This window comes from Hemiscyllium ocellatum, chromosome 23 (assembly GCF_020745735.1).
Source record: "Hemiscyllium ocellatum isolate sHemOce1 chromosome 23, sHemOce1.pat.X.cur, whole genome shotgun sequence".
Taxonomy (NCBI): Eukaryota; Metazoa; Chordata; class Chondrichthyes; order Orectolobiformes; family Hemiscylliidae; genus Hemiscyllium; species Hemiscyllium ocellatum.
In genome coordinates, this window is record NC_083423.1 from 5,139,176 (window position 1) to 5,155,569 (window position 16,394).

Below are 16,394 nucleotides of genomic sequence, written 5' to 3' on the forward strand. Positions count from 1 at the left end.
CCAGCCTGTTCAGCTTCTCTCTATAGCTCAAATCCTCCAATCCTGGCAACGTCCTTATAAATCTTTTCTGAACCCTTTCAAGTTTCACAACATCTTTCCAATAGGAAAGAGTCCAAAATCGCACACAATATTCCAAGAGTGGCCTAACCAATGTCCTGTACAGCTAAAACATGACCTCCCAACTCCTGTACTCAATGCTCTGAGTAAACAATGCTATCTACCTACAACTCCACTTTCAAGGAGCTATGAACCTGCACTCCAAGGTCTCTTTCTTCAGCAACTCCATCTGCTACTCCTCAGTCCATTAGCCCATCTGGTCAAGATCCTATTGTCCTTCGCTGTCCACTACACCTCCAATTTTGGTGTCGCCTGCAAACTTACTAACTCTACCTCTTATGCTCACATCCAAATCATTTATATAAATGACAAAAAGTAGAGGACCCAGTACTGATCCTTGTGGCACTCCATTGGTCACAGGCCTCCAGTCTGAAAAACAACCCTCCACCACCACCCCGTCTTCTACCTTTGAGCCAGTTCTAGATCCAATTGGCTAGTTTTCCCTATATTCCTTGAGAACTAATCTTGCTAACCAGTCTCCCCCGTTCCAGAATCATCATAGGTTGACAACATTTCAGCCCATCTTCCTGACACAATTACTAAGTTGAACAGCTATGCTGTATGACTCAAGTATCCTGGGATGCAATGTATCTGGTCCAGGGGACTTCTCAGCCTTTAGCCCCATGAGTCTCCCTAGTACTTTTTTCTTGTGATAGTTACAGTGCTTATCTCCTCACCACCTTCTGTCCTTAATTTATCAAGCACTCTTTACTTCTGAAGGATTATCCCTGTTTTTAATGCTTTGTACCTAACACATGTTTCCTTCTTTTTCTTTGTCAAACTCTCAATATCCTTTGACATCCAGAGTTCCCTGGACTTGCCCTTCAATCTTAGAGAAACACACTGGCCCTGAACTTTCAGTAAACTATTTTTAAAATATTACCAGTTTCCAAATGTAGACTTAAATACAAGGAGCTGCTCCCAGTACCTGACTAATGATAGTGAAACTGGCCTTCCCCCAATTAGACACTTAACTTCTGCACTATCCTTATCCATTTTCATAAGGACTTTGAAGCTTAGGCTAATGGTCACTATCCCCAAAATGCTCTCCCAATGAAACTTGACCTTCTTCATTACCTACGACTGGATGTAGCACTGCTCTCTCTCTAGTAGGACAATCTAGTTACTGGCTGCACACATTAATATTCCACCCATCTAATCCTTTGACACTAAGGCTGTCGCAGTTAATAGGAGCTAAGTTGAAATCCCCTATTATGATAATCCTGTTCCTCTCACACCTTCCTGTGATTTGCCTACATATCTGCTCCTCCTCTATCTCCCTCTGACTTCTGGAGGCCTGCTGCATAATCCCAGCAAAGTGATCACCCTTTTTTCATTTCCAAGCTCTATCTAGATAGCCTCCTACTAAAGTAGATATAGAGATAGTGAACTCACTGATGTCATCTCCAAGAATCTTTAGAGGTTCTGGAAAAGTCACTAAGGAATGAAAAACTGCTCATTTAAAACCCTTATTCAGAAAGGGAGGGGGACAAAAATGGGTAACTATAGGTTGGTAGCTTAACATGGGAGCAGCAAGGTGTCAAGCCACACATCATACTGATTTAGGAACCTGGCTGTTCCTTCACCACTGCATTTTCAAATCTTGGAAGACCCACACTAACAGCATATCAACCTAAGGACTGCAGTGTGAAGAAATGGGTTTTATTAAAGTACTTACCTTAACATATTCTCTTTGTAACATGAATTTGATGATATCTGTTATGGATTCTTTGATGTCCTGAGACAAAGTCTGGGAGAAAGTAGAAGAAACACTCATTTAAACTTGCATTTAGAGAAACTATAATAAATTAACACAGCATTTATCCAAGTCTTATATGACTATCAAACTGTAACAATCAAATAGTCCACAAACATTGACACAGCAGTAATTGCACAGAAAAAATAATTATTTACAAATTTTTTAATCAAACTTCATTATCGCCACAGGGCTTAAGTTAAAAACATTCAAACTTTGAGAGTTGGGAATACTTGCTCCTAATCTATATTTTTGTAAAAGTAGGTCAGCTGGCCAATTCAGCCTGCTCTGTCATTCAGCAAGATCGTGTCCAGTCTGTTTGCGTTCCAAATTCCATGTTCCCATCTCTCCCTGACAACTCACGATTCCCTACCTAACTAAAATCTAACTACTTCCACCTTCAAAATACTCAATGACCCCACCTCCACCAACTGCTGAGGCCAAGTTCCAAACTCACGTGACTCTCAGACAGAAAAGAAATTCCCCATATCTGTCCTAAAAGGGGAGCCCTAATTTTAAACCAGGGTCCCTGAGCTCTGGACTCACTCATCCGTCCCACATCCACCTTGTCAAGGCCATTCAGGATCTTATACACTTTAATCCCAATCACCTTATGCACTGCTGAATTCCAGTGGAAAGACCACCAGCCTGCCCAATCTTATCTCATCGGACAACATGGTCAATTCCAGACGCCAACCTAATGAACCTCCTTTGAACAGCCTCTATGCAATTTAAAAGATTAATTTCCTGCTGGAAATTCCAAAAAGTTCACTACAACTCTTTTTTTTTTTAAAAATGTGCACCAATCAGAGGATACCCAACAGGTCAAGGTTTGAGAGAAGATTTGTAGCTCCGGTTCTCGTTGTTATGGTTCTGTTCGCCGAGCTGGGAGCTTGTGTTGGAGACGTTTCGTCCCCTGTATAGGTGACATCCTCAGTGCTTGGGAGCCTCCTGTGAAGCGCGTCTGTGATGTTTCCTCCGGCATTTGTAGTGATTTGAATCTGCCGATTCTGGTTGTCAGTTCCAGGTCAATGTGCTTATTGATTGAATCTATGGATGAGTGCCTGCTTCTAGGAATTCCCTGGCTGTTCGCTGTTTGGCTTGTCCTATAATAATAGTGCTGTCCCAGTCGAACTCATGTTGCTTGTCGTGTGTGTGTGGCTACTAAGGATAGCTGGTCATGTCGTTTCGTGGCTAGTTGGTGTTCGTGGATGCGGATTGTTAGCTATCTTCCTGTTTGTCCTATGTAGTGTTTTGTGCAGTCCTTGCATGGGATTTTATACACTACATTGGTTTTGCTCATGCTGGGTATCGGGTCCTTCGTTCTGGTGAGTTGTTGTCTGAGAGTGGCTGTTGGTTTGTGTGCTGTTATGAGTCCTAGTGGTCGCAGTAGTCTGGCTGTCAGTTCAGAAATGTTTTTGATGTATGGTAGTGTGGCTAGTCCTTTGGGATGTGGCATGTCCTCATTCCGTTGTCTTTCCCTTAGGCATCTGTTGATGAAATTGTGGGGGTATCCATTTTTGGCGAATACATTGTAGAGGTGTTCTTCTTCGTCTTTTTGCAGTTCTGGTGTGCTGCAGTGTGTTGTGGCCCTTTTGAACAGTGTCTTGATGCAACTTCTTGTGTGTGTTGGGGTGGTTGCTTTCGTAGTTCAGGACTTGGTCTGTGTGTGTGGCTTTCCTGTATACCTTTGTGGTGAATTCTCCGTTTGGTGTTCTTTGTACCATCACATCTCGGAATGGGAGTTGGTTGTCCTTTTCTTCCTCTCTCGTGAATCGGATTCCTGGGAGTGTGGCGTTGATGACCCGGTGTGTGTTCTCTATTTCTCTGTTTTTAATGATTACAGAAGTCATCTACATATCTGACCCAGAGCTTGGGTTGAATTTGCAGTAATTGTTTGTTCTAACCATTGTATTGCCACTTCTGCTATTAGTCCAGAGATGGGTGAGCCCATGGGTGTGCTGTTGATTTGTTCATATATTTGGTTGTTGAATGTGAAGTGTGTTGTGAGGCACAGGTCCAGTAGTTTGAGTATGCAGTCTTTGTTGATAGGTTCCCCGTCTTGTTGTCTGTTTTGTATATCCAGCAGGTTGGCTATTGTTTCTCTGGCTAGGGTTTTGTCGATAGAGGTGAACAGTGCCGTTACATTGAATGAGACCATAGTTTCTTCCTTGTCTATGTGTATATTTCTGATGATGTCCAAGAATTCCTGTGTTGATTGTATAGAGTGTCTGGATCCGCTGATCAGGTGTTTCAGTTTCTGCTGTAGTTCTTTAGGCAGTTTGTGTGATGGTGTCCCTGGTAGTGATACTATGGGTCTGAGTGGGATGTCTGGTTTGTGCACTTTAGGTAGCCCATAGAATCTGGGGGTGTTGTTGCTTTCCGGTTTCATTCTCTGTAGGTCAAACCTGGTTATCTGTCCGTTTCTTTGTAGGTTCCTCAGTGTGTGTTGTTTATCCTATTGATGAGCTGTGGAGTGGGGTCAAACTCCCTCTTTTGGTAGGTGTTGGTATCTGCAAGTAGTTGTTGCGCTTTTTGGATGTACTCTGCTTTGTCCAGGATGACCGTCATTCTGCCTTTGTCTGCTGGTAGTATGATCATCACAGAAGCGCTTCACAGGAGGCTCTCAAGCACTGAGGATGTCAGCTAGACAGGGGTCGAAACGTCTGCAACACAAACTCCCAACTCGGCGAACAGAACCACAACAAACCTAACTGGTAGAAAACTCAACTATCAAAAAAAAAAGCAGAAGTGACTATCAGTTTCAAAATGTTTACCTTTTTACGAAGTTTCCTGAAGAGAGGTTTCAAGTAGGATTCAGTCTGCTTGTGGGTGGCTCCAGCAAGTTTACCCTGAACACTGCACTTTAAATAATCCTCCCTGGCATTCAGGTCTTTTGCCCAAACATCAAGAAGAAACTATAGAATGAAATCATAAAAATATATTCAAGAACTCTGAAGAACACACAAATTAGTTATTAATGCAAAGTTAGGTCATTAAGCCCCTTGAATCTGCTCTACCATTCATTAAGATCATGGCTGTTCAAATTACTGCATTCAATAACCTTTCAGTCCTTTGCTTTTCAAGAATCTGTGTCAAAGGTGCTGCTTCTACTGTTTTTTTTTATCAAGGGAGTTGCAAAGACAGATGAATGACCATCTTGAGAACAAACATTTCAGAACTCTTCTGAAGGTCACAGGAGTTGAAACATTAATGCTGCTTTCTCTCCACATATCCTGCCAAACATGTTGAATTTCTCTAGCAATTTCAGTTATTTGTTTGTTTCAGACCTCCAGCATCTGCAGTTCTGTTTTATATTAGAGAAGAAAAGTCTACTTTTTGTCAAATATTAGGAAACACACATAAATAGCAGGTCAGGAGAAGCGCAATAGCATCAGATTTCACAATTCAGGCTTTAATCTTAAAATATTAGGAGATCAAAGCACTGCCTTTCAGGATTGAGGATTGTTTCTACTTTATGGAACACTCTGACATATGCAGAACAAAGTTTCTTGGATGCTGCAAAAAGCTTTCAGAGCTTTGTTTAAAAATCTTTGTTCTACCTCTGAATAGAGACTCAAAACATTCTAAATGCAGTTCAGAGATTTTCATTAGTAAAATGACAAAAGATTATGAACGTATAATCCACAATTCTGGTTTCATTTTATGACTGCATTCTGCAAAGCCGACATGAACACACAATTACATGCGTATGCTATTTCTTCACATTGACAGACCTTATGCATCAAATTGTTTCTCTTTTATGGAAATCAGACTAGGCTAGTGCACTGAATCCACTTTAAAAGAACATGGATTGGCAAAGTTATCTTTAATTCCAATCCCATATAATATACCTACATTCTTTAATACAAAATGTGTTTTGAGATATGTTGAGTCAAAAACAGTTTCTAAAATGCAGCGAAAATTGAGATAATGCAGTTGTTGGAGCCCAAAGGATTGTACACTGTTATAACGAACCACTGATATATGATCCTGTGCAGGATCAAAATGGCACAAGACAAGTTAGCTGAGCAGAGAAACAGGCTTTATTTGGGGGGGGGGGGGGGGGCTGGTGGTTGAGTGCGCAAGCTGCGATTTGGTGGGTGAGCTGACTCATTCGTCAGGGTCAGTCCAAAAGTGAAGGAAGGGGTAAAGCTGAAGACAGAGTGGGGTAGTCAAAATGAAGAAGGAATCCTGTTGAGTGAGGGAAATGGTGGGCATTGGGAGCCATGAGATCCTTGCACTCTAATTAATTTGGGGGTATTTGATCCAAGTTACATCAAACCTCCACTATATTTCTTCCAAATGCTTTAGGACAGCTGATGTTTGGTTTTAAATTATTACTACTTATTGGAATTGGTTTCTTTATAGGTATATTGTTCAACCTTCCTTGTTGCTCTGTTGACTGCACCTTCAGTGGTAATCTCAATGGATCAGCTGACAAGAACTGGAGACACTATAATAAAATTTTTGATTATTCTGCATCATGAAAACAGTCAATAGAGGAGTCATATTTAGCAATGAGTTATTATTTAAGACAGGCAAATGTGCAGAGTACTAGAAAAAACACAGGCTATTCCTACAACAGAACTATTTGAGGCAGCTTACCAGGTGCAACTTGGTTAATGCGTATCCTAAATTACAAAAGTGACGCCATTTTAAAACATTTTATTGGCTATAAAGTATTTTGAGATGCTGGTGGCCTCGAGTGGTAAAGGAGGCATTTGGTATGCTTGCCTTTATTACACAGGTCACAGTGTAGGAATTGGGACATCATTCTGCAGCTGTACAGGATGTTGGTGAGGCTACTTTGCAGTAATGTATGCAGTTTAGGTCATCCTGCCATAGGAAGGATATTATTAAACTGGAAAAGATGTAGAAAAAACTTACAAGGACATTACTGGGACTGGAGGGTTTGAGTTATAACAAGACACTGGATAGGCTGGGCTTTTTCTCTGGAGCATAAGAGATTGAGGGGTGACCTTATTGAGGTTTATAAAATCACAGGGGCTATAGATAAGGTGAACAAAAAGGTTTTCCCTAGTCTAGGGGAGGTCAAAAGTAGAGGGCATAATCTGAAGATGAGAAGAAAAAGATTAGAAAAGGAGCTCAGGGGCAATTGTTTCCACACAAAGGGTAGTTTATTCATGGAACAAAATGTCAGAAGAAATGGTAGATGTAGATACAGTTACAACATTTAAAATATATTTGCTCAGGTACATGAATAGGGGGAGATGTTTAGAGGGATATGGGCCAAATGCAGGCAAGTGGGACTAGTTCAGTTTGGGAAACTTGGGCAGTGTGGAAGAGTTGGACCAAAGGATCTGTTTTCATGCTGTATGACTCTAAATTCAATTTGCCACCCTCATTATGATCAGGGTAATTCATTAACTAATTTAAGGTAGTGTTCAAGAAAATAGTGGGGAGGCCCAGGTTCAAGTACCAACTGCTCCAGAGGTGTGCCACAATATTTTGAACAAGTTGATTAGAAATGTCTAAAACTATTTAAAAGGAACTAAGTGAAGCGAAGAACTTACTCCAGGGTAATGGGACAATTGAGTTATTTAAAGAGCTAATTACTAAATCTCTAATGGGGACGAGTCAGATCGAAAATCCTTCAAATTCCATTGAATGCAACAATAGCCAAAAACAAACCTGGCTCTCTCTCCCCCAGTACAGCTCAGATTTTATAGAGGTAGGCCTCAGCCAGAAATTGGACATTAAAAAGCTGGCTCCCAGTTTTCAAAGTTGGAAGTTTTGGAGCAATGATGGCACCTCCAAAGTCAAGTAATTCATCTGATTAGGTCAAGCGGGGAACTCTGTTTGGCAAAGGGAAATTTGTTCATATTTACTTCAACTCTAGAGTCAGCTGAGATCGAACAATCAGCAAAAGATAAGGAAGCTTCCTAATAGGGATTATGGTAGAGTATTTATAACTTTTCTGTAAGGTTCTGTACTTAGATAATGTGTGATCGGACAACAATTGTTATTCTCTATGCCCACCTACATTCTGTAAAATAAAGTAGCTTAAGGATTTGTATTTAGCCTCATCCCACTAAAGCCCTTGTCCATCTGTTTTTGAGAAGACTGGAAAAGTCCTCATGAAAGCACAAGTGAAATAGAATATTAAAGTACAAATCACAAAGGGGTACTACATTTATACCCCTGAATATACAAGTGTACAGTTTGATCACGTGTACTGAAGGCCAACTTTGCGCAACAGACAAGGTTTATTGAAAGTAGATCTGAAACATTTAAGCAGCAGCAAAATTCATCCAGATGTTAAAAGCAGTTAATGCAGATTACTGGGTTGTCTGGAGATGGGAATGATTACTTCGGGTTGCTGGCACAGCGAACGGTGGAGGTCATTGAATCAAAACATCTAACTATTCAGTACACACGAACCTTTGATTAGAAAGTCTATCAGGCAATTTCAGTAACAATTAACCCTACTAAGACTGACAGTTGCATCACATTGTGATTTATATCCTTGTGAAATATAGCTGGCTAGCTCAGTCGGTAGAGTATTAGACTCTTAATTTCAGGGTCATGGGTTCAAGCCCCATACTGGGCACCTTTGTAACGGAATCATGCTTTCCAAGGGGAAGCGCTGGCTTCATTCCTCCAACAGTGTCACTGCTCAAATAGGGTCACTGTCTAGGGGAGGCCCTCTTGTGGCACAGTGGTAGTGCCCCTACATCTGGACAAAAAGGCCTGGGTTCAAGTCCACCTGTTCCAGAAATGTATAATAACATCACTCAACAGTTTGATTGGAAAAATATATAGACAATATAAATAGGGGACTTTATAAACTGAGTATTCTCTCAGTTAATCAATGACATATTAATCATCTGTTAAAGCTAACCGTTTTCTATCCTGATCAGAATGCACAAAACCTAGGCCATGTTTACACCATCACAGATGAAGACCTGATATATACCATCTCAGACAAGTTTTAAGCTTTAAAATTTTAGGATTCCATGGAAGATTACAGCTTTCTCAGTGGGTTTTTTTGGGGGGAGGTGCACACACTGGAAACTTTACATCTAAACTACCTAAAAATTCTTCAGAATCAATTCATGCTCATTGAAGAAAGGAACTTTATTGCCCAGGAAAACAACATTTTCCATTTCAAACACTAACTGATAGCATCAAGCAGTCTACTTCAGGTACAGCATGCCAGATACAGATTAAATCACCTCTAATTTACCCTCAGTACATGTCTCTAAAGAACATCTTCAACTCAAAACGTTGAAAGTGGTTCTTTTCCAGCCAAGCTATTGCGTGGTCTCCCTGCCATGGGACTGTAAATTTCAAGGCAATTATGCTTAATTATGAGCAGTTTTGTGCGTTAGGCTCCTGTATACTAGGCATTAAGTTATAGCCACCAGGACAAGGATAGTTTCATCATGTCAGACATGACTGGTTCACTCTCTGGACCAACTCGTTAAATATGCATAATTCACTGTCCAAAAGAAGTGCTCTAAAAATATAGTTAGCATTTGCTGTCTTACCCTTAGAACTTTGGTAATGGTATCCATGTCTTTAGAATCATCACCCTGACCCAAGGATTCACCCAAGGCCTGTAATAAAACAAAAAAACAAACCATCAGTTGAAACTTGTGGAAGTATTGTGAATTAACCAATTAACAGCAGTTAGCATGAAAAAAAAACTTATTTGTAGCTGTTGAGACATTATGAAAGTACATTGCTTTATTTTTAAAAATGGCTAATGCTTTTTAGTTTGATAGTCATGTGACATTGTACAGATATTGCAAGAGGGAAAATTAAAAAGACTGCAACTCACATTGAGAATGTTAGTGCAGATATGCTGTACAAATAAACACTTTCACAGATACTGGCTCTAGACCCAGACCCAGGAATATTATGCAAGACTCTCTCAAGCTGCCAATGACAGGTTCATCATCAACTAAACTTGAAGATTCTGTTTCTTGGTCATAACAAGTAAACCTTGACCGTATTTACTGGATACATCTTCTCACTAGAACAGTGGACAGCTGATGTCTTTTACAGTAGACAAGCTAGCACCTCAGGAATGGAGGATCTGCAGCCTTCAGTATTCATGGCTTATTTACCACTAGCAGTGTACAGTCAAAAATTAGGAAAAGTTTGATGTGCTGGTTGCTCAGCAAGTTTACAGCACTGAAAGAAGCCCTGCTTTCTCAGACCAATGTTACCAAGTCTCCCTCTGCTGTGATAACCCCGACATAGCATTTCAGTCCTCCAACTATATCAGTCACAAATGTTTACATCAATATTTGCAGCATATCCTCTTACACATATCCTCTCCTTCCATTTGTAATCATTTATCCTATGACATTTATCTTTCGATGTTTATCGTGATATGCTGTAAAATATGTTGTTGGCACAGAAATCTACATGGAAACACTAGAAAACTACAGTCAGTCATGTCCTGAAAAAGACAGATTAATGTTTTAGATTCAATATTTATACCAGAATATGAAGCATCTCATCCAAATCCTAGTCTATCAGATGTGATTGAGATGCTATAGATTTCCATTATACTGATTTCATAGTTTCAGTATTTCTATTTTTGTCTTTTGATAGTTTTTATACTTTCAACATGTTTGTCCCCTTTTGAAATCAGCTTTAGAATCTAGATGATCTGTGTGTATCTTCCCTAAATTCAGGTTTTTCAGAGACTTTTCATATTATTGAATATAACTGATAATCTCAAACTATGAAAACATTAGATCACCCAACATTAAGTCTCAGCAGTTTTGAATTTTGTTTCAGAAAAGGAAAATTAACCTCTAAAATACAGTTATCAGTTCTCAATAGTTCAAAACAAGCAAGATTACTAAATAGCAGCTACTTTAAAGAAAATACAAAGAATGAGCTGGAAGTGTTAGATTACCCAAAAGCAGAATTTGGTGGCAACTATTGGTAAGAAATGTAAGAACTTAGAAATAATCATTATTCAAGGTGAAATGCTGTATACACTGACAAGGTCCAAACAGTGTTATTACTATTCCACACATCTTACTATTAGTCAAGATGTGTGGAAGGCTAACTGAGATTATGCATTTAGAAATAAGGGAACATTGGCCCACTCCTGCTCCTATCAGCCTCTCGAATATGCACCACAATTCAATGAAATCAGAGCTAATTTACAGCCGAACTCCCTGTACCTGCCTTTGGTCGATATCCCTTAATTTAGATCAGAGTGGTGCTGGAAAAGCACAGCAGGTCAGGCAGCATCCAAGGAGCAGGAAAATCAATGATTTGGGCAAAAGCCCTTCATCAGGAATAGAGGCAGGAAGCCTCCAGGGTGGAGGGATAAAATCTCTGGTTTCCAGCATCTGCAGTCCTCACTTTTGCAGCATATCCCTTAATACATTTGCTTAACATTTATCAATCACAGATTGAAAATTAACAACTGATCCAGCATCCGCTGGCATTTGTGGAAGAGCGAGTTCCAAACACCACCAGGCTTTGTGTATAGAAGTGCTTCCTAGAAGATTAAAGATAAAGCCACCACCAGCTCGGCCTGAAACTCAATCAGAATTAACTGGAAACATCAGATGTTGTTTCTGTAGTATCAACCAATTTTGAACAATGGAAGTGAGGGATGGAAGAAAACTTCCAGGAGCTTGCTCAGACACCAGTAAAATACAACAATTTTCATACAATCAAGTCTACAATCCACGACACAGATGTGAAGAATACAAGGAAAGATCTTTGGAAAGAACCAACACTTCAATATCCTAAAGTTGAATTAAGTCTTTGGCACTCAGAGCTTTGACTTGTACTTCTAATTAAGGCTGTAATAATTCCTTTCTGTATAACCACTGTGTTTTTATTGAGAAATGTTTTCTTTACAAAATTATAAAACTACAAAAATATAACAGTTTAAAATTATAACAACAATTACAACGAACTATTACCCTACTCTACAAATCAAACTACACTCACTACAAATCTATAAAATAAATAAATAATGCCATTCAGCACAACCACACTGAAGCGCCCAACCTTCTGAAGCATTAATTATTACAACCGTATTTATTCGGGATTCTTCCTCCCAGGGCACAAGGCTCACTAAACCTAACCACCATGGCCTAACAAATGCTCTAATTAAAATAGCAAACAAGCCTGTGTCCAGGTAATTCAAAAAGGACTGCTATGTCTTATAAAACAGTTCTGTCTTATGGTGCACCATGTTTGTGAGGAAATCCAAACAAATGTGTTCCATAATTAACTTAAGCCACCCCAACAGGCCTGGAGGGTTCTCAGACACCCTACTCATCAAAATATTCTTCCAAACAAAGGATGTTAAATAATTTTTTCCCATGTGAGTCTAAGGAAGATAAATTCAGCAAGTCCAAGAGAACAGAAACCGAGTCTACCATAATTTCGGTCTCCAAGACCACAGTGCCACAGTGCTCTCGTAGCAACGAAGCTTGTGGCATGACCACAAACAATGAGTGAGCTTATTTAGCACTTGGGGCACATTGGAGATGCTCCCCTTTTCAATTTCGCAAGACAATTTGGGGCCAAATGAAGAACCTTCAACTGCATGGCGTGTTTTCTGTTACAGATAGAGATCTTTCACACGTTCTCCCAAATGTCCTGCCATGTCTCTGAGGTGTTTGGACCTCGCTCTTCCACAAATGCCAGCGGATGCTGGATCAGTTGTTAATTTTCAATCTGTGATCGATAAATGTTAAGCAAATGTATTAAGGGATATGCTGCAAAAGTGAGGACTGCAGATGCTGGAAACCAGAGATTTTATCCCTCCACCCTGGAGGCTTCCTGCCTCTATTCCTGATGAAGGGCTTTTGCCCAAATCATCGATTTTCCTGCTAAATGTTGTTCTAGGCACCACCCCCAGTAGGTGGTAGAGCGAACTAACCAAGAGTGTGTTTGCGGCACAAAGCACTCTCCTCTCTGTGTCAGACCTATAAAGAGTTGGTCAAAAGCATAATCTTTATTTGGATGAAGTCCCTAACCTGAAATAACTGGCAATCTGCTGGGCAACCCATACTTGCGGCTCACTTGGTCAAAGGTCATCATGACCTCCCCCTCAAACAGGAGACCCCCCCTAGTTGCCTACCATTTGAATTCAGGGTCCATCATCCCGAGCCGGAAACCAGGCGTACCAACTACAGGGGTAAGAACGGAGGTTTTAGAAAAACTGCCCTCACTCTGTTGCATTGCTCTCCATGCTTTGACCGTATTAATAATGATTAGATTCCGACAGTATTCTATGACTATGCTCATCTTATCCATAAACAATAGACCAGTAAGGGGGCACTTTGCCTGGGAGGCCTTGATATCCATCCATATTGATCTCGGGTCCTCACAGGCCATGTCGCTCACAAAGGACACTAGGGAGCTTAGTAGGTATGTCTTAATATCTGGGAAATCTACTCCCCCCCCCCCCCCAGGGATGGTGGGAAGCAGTCATGACTGTACAAATAGTTGTACATGTCCAGCATTGGCGCTGACAAGATATTGATAAATTCTTTGTAGCATTCACTTGGGAGACCATCAGGACTGGGTGCTTTCCCACTTCGGAGCTATCTTACTGCCTCCTGTATCTCTTGCACTGTCAAAGGGACATTAAGTAGTTCTGAGATCACACCTGGAAGGTCCAGGTTTTTAAAAAAATGACTCAATCATAGCCCACCTATCGTTGCAGCATTCTGACCAATATAACTCAGAGTAAGAACTCCAAAATGTCGCATTGATCCTTTTAGAGTCACACATAAGAATCCTAATCTAATTGATGTTACGGATTGGAGGATGCTCTTTATCCTGGCCAGATATGTCAGGTATTTGCCTGATCTATTGCCATATTCAAAAAGCGTTTGTTTCGCAAAGGAGAGTTCTCTCTTCACTGTCTGAGTGAACATGGAGTTCAAAGTTACTAAAAACCAACAAACTAAACCAATTAAAGCATACACAAAAAAAAATTGATGGTAGACTCTTCCCCCTTGCCCACAGAGGGGGCTTACACTACCCATAGCTCCTTCTAGCTTGAGCCACGCCCCAAGCTCAAGCGAAGCATAAACAACTATAATAGGAATTAAGGACAAAGAAATTAAAAGTAGGTATTTCAGCCATCCCTAAACCTACAGGGACTTCAATTATCACTGTAAAAAAAACAATAACACTTTCTATAATAATGGAATAAAGAAAAAGAAGTACAGGAGGTGGAGGAAAAAATAAAAGGAAAAGAAAAGAGAACCATTATTGTCCACGTTCTTTGGACCATCTGATCCATTCCAAAGTGTCCAAAAAGTTCTTTGCTTTTTCTGAGGAGTCAAATACATGCACGGATCCTTCATGATTAAAGCGGAGCACTGCTTGGTACCTGATGGAATACTGAATATCCAGATCCCTCAGTCTGTTCTTCACCTCATCAAAGGACTTCCTCTTGCAGATCACTGCTGCTGAAAAGTCCTGAAAAAAAATCTTTGATCTTTTAATAACCAGGGCGTGTGGATCCTTTCCCAGTGATCCGGAGGCTTCCACTACTTTTTGTTTGTCCCTTTAGGACTGGGCAGGGGTGCTGGTTGGAACCGGGCTTGCACATCGCCAGCCAGTGAGCTCTCTTAATCCATACCTAGCCTGCCTCGGCTTCCCAGCCCTGAAAGTGCGGTAGCCATTCTTTGAAAAAGCTGGCTGCTTGCTTTCCTCTCACTCCAGCAGCAGGCCCACCCGGATGTTTTTTCTTCGACCTGGATTCTCAAGGTTATCGACCTGTTCGACATAACCTGCTTCTCCAGAGCCTGATACATCCCACCGAGGTCTCTGTCACAGTCTGCTGCTCGACCTCCTCCACTAGCTTCCTGAGACTCTGCAGCTCCTGCTCACGTTTCTGCAGCATGTCTGCGAACAGTTGCAGCCTGGCATGACTCTCTTCAATCGATGCCTCCATCTTCCCCCAGAGTTTTGCGAACCCCGCAGCCAAGTCTTGACGAGTAGGGAGTCCATCAGGAGTTCGGGAGAGGCCACAACTACAAGTGCAGGTATGTCTGATACTGCAGGGGAGCATTCTGCCTGTTGCAATTTATTCCGTCCTTTGCCTCTAGTCATCTTCCCTGACTGAAAACATTGGTATGTAACAACTTCACTAATATTAAACTATCGATTTTCTTCAAGATAGCTGAGTTGAGGAGGGTAAAAGCACCACTTCGCCTGAGTTATGTAGCAAAGCTCAGCAAGGCAGACCTGTTAGATCGCTGCCATCTTGGATCCCCCCAACCACTGTGTTTTAATATTAATAAAACAAATTGTTAAAACATTTTAAAGTTTTGGTTCATCCTATCTCTGAATTATCTTAAAGAACGAGTTAGTGAAGCTTAATTCTTACCTCCAGTTCCTCAATTGTTGTATTTTCTTCATGAACTTTCAGGTCATTCTGTCCTTCCTCTTCACCATGTTCCTGACCAGCGACAATTTCGTTTAAATACTGCTGGTCTATCTTATCCATAGCAGCTTTCAAGTCATTTCTCAAACCCTGTAGGAAGTCAGACAGAACAAAAGCATTAGAGTCGTTATACAGGCTGGAATGGCTAATTAGAATGATTACATATTCTGTGGTTCATTTGTTGCTCGGATAGCTTTGCACATTACCATTCTCTTACATTAACCTTTCACCATGTAGAATAGGAATCACAAAACTACCTAAGGTGAGTAGTATTGCAGTTTTTTTTAAGCAAACTTATAGCAGTTGTAGCTATGTCTTTGTATTTTCTGGTTTCTTATACATATGGTTTTATTATGTGAAAGCTTCCAAAGTTATTTTAAGTAATGCAAGGCTAGGCATACAAGATGATCCTACAAGTCATGATCCTACTGAATGGCGGATGAGGCTTGAGGGGTCAGACGATCTACTCCTGTTCCTAATCCTAGTCATCTTATTATGTGTTCTCAGAAACTGGTTTGAAAATACCAGATTAAAATATCAATATTAATAAAAGGAAACATAATATTACTTATAATGATCCCAGCTGATAAAAAATACATTACAAATCAAATTCCAGAGTGAAACCGGACTTGACTGACCCTAAGTTTTACTTTTACCATTTGGTTACTGTGATGGTCAATCATTGAACCTATTCATAACAGGGTGCTAATGTACTTCAAAAATACAAGTTTACTAAATAAAAAAGAAACCAAGTCTCATGTACACTATGACAAGTAGGCAACATCTGATCAAAAACAGTAAAAAAGAGTCAGTCTTTTTCTCAGCAATATACTCAAGAAACTCAACTCCAGTCCAGTGAAGTATCACTCCTATCTTAACTCTGAATTTCTTACTCAACTGTTGAGGTTGCAAACATTTGCTTTCAGTGAATTTCTGCAGACCCACACACAGAGTCACAAACTAACTCAATGAATTCTAAGAAATAACTCCGGGCTTTTCCCAGCTCATCATCTTCAACTCCTAAAACAGCATAAACAGATTTATTTGAAGCTCTGATACTCTGGAAACTGCCAAAATTAAACCACCCTTTATCTTTATCTC

At 40.4% G+C, this 16,394-nt stretch overlaps 1 protein-coding gene and 1 non-coding gene across 2 annotated transcripts in view; one reads left to right on the plus strand and one right to left on the minus strand.

The window, feature by feature from the left end:
* prpf18 (PRP18 pre-mRNA processing factor 18 homolog (yeast)) overlaps window positions 1-16,394 on the minus strand; it is a 32,577-nt gene that overhangs the window by 7,965 nt on the left and 8,218 nt on the right. The window contains exons 5-8 of the mRNA XM_060842615.1: window positions 15,237-15,383; window positions 9,388-9,456; window positions 4,651-4,791; window positions 1,796-1,867 (exon numbers count right to left, since the gene is read on the minus strand). Coding sequence (XP_060698598.1) covers window positions 1,796-1,867; window positions 4,651-4,791; window positions 9,388-9,456; window positions 15,237-15,383 — 429 coding nt within the window. The remainder of the gene's footprint in view (window positions 1-1,795; window positions 1,868-4,650; window positions 4,792-9,387; window positions 9,457-15,236; window positions 15,384-16,394) is intronic.
* trnak-cuu (transfer RNA lysine (anticodon CUU)) lies at window positions 8,375-8,447 on the plus strand. The gene has a single exon. It is a non-coding gene; the product is annotated as a tRNA-Lys (tRNA).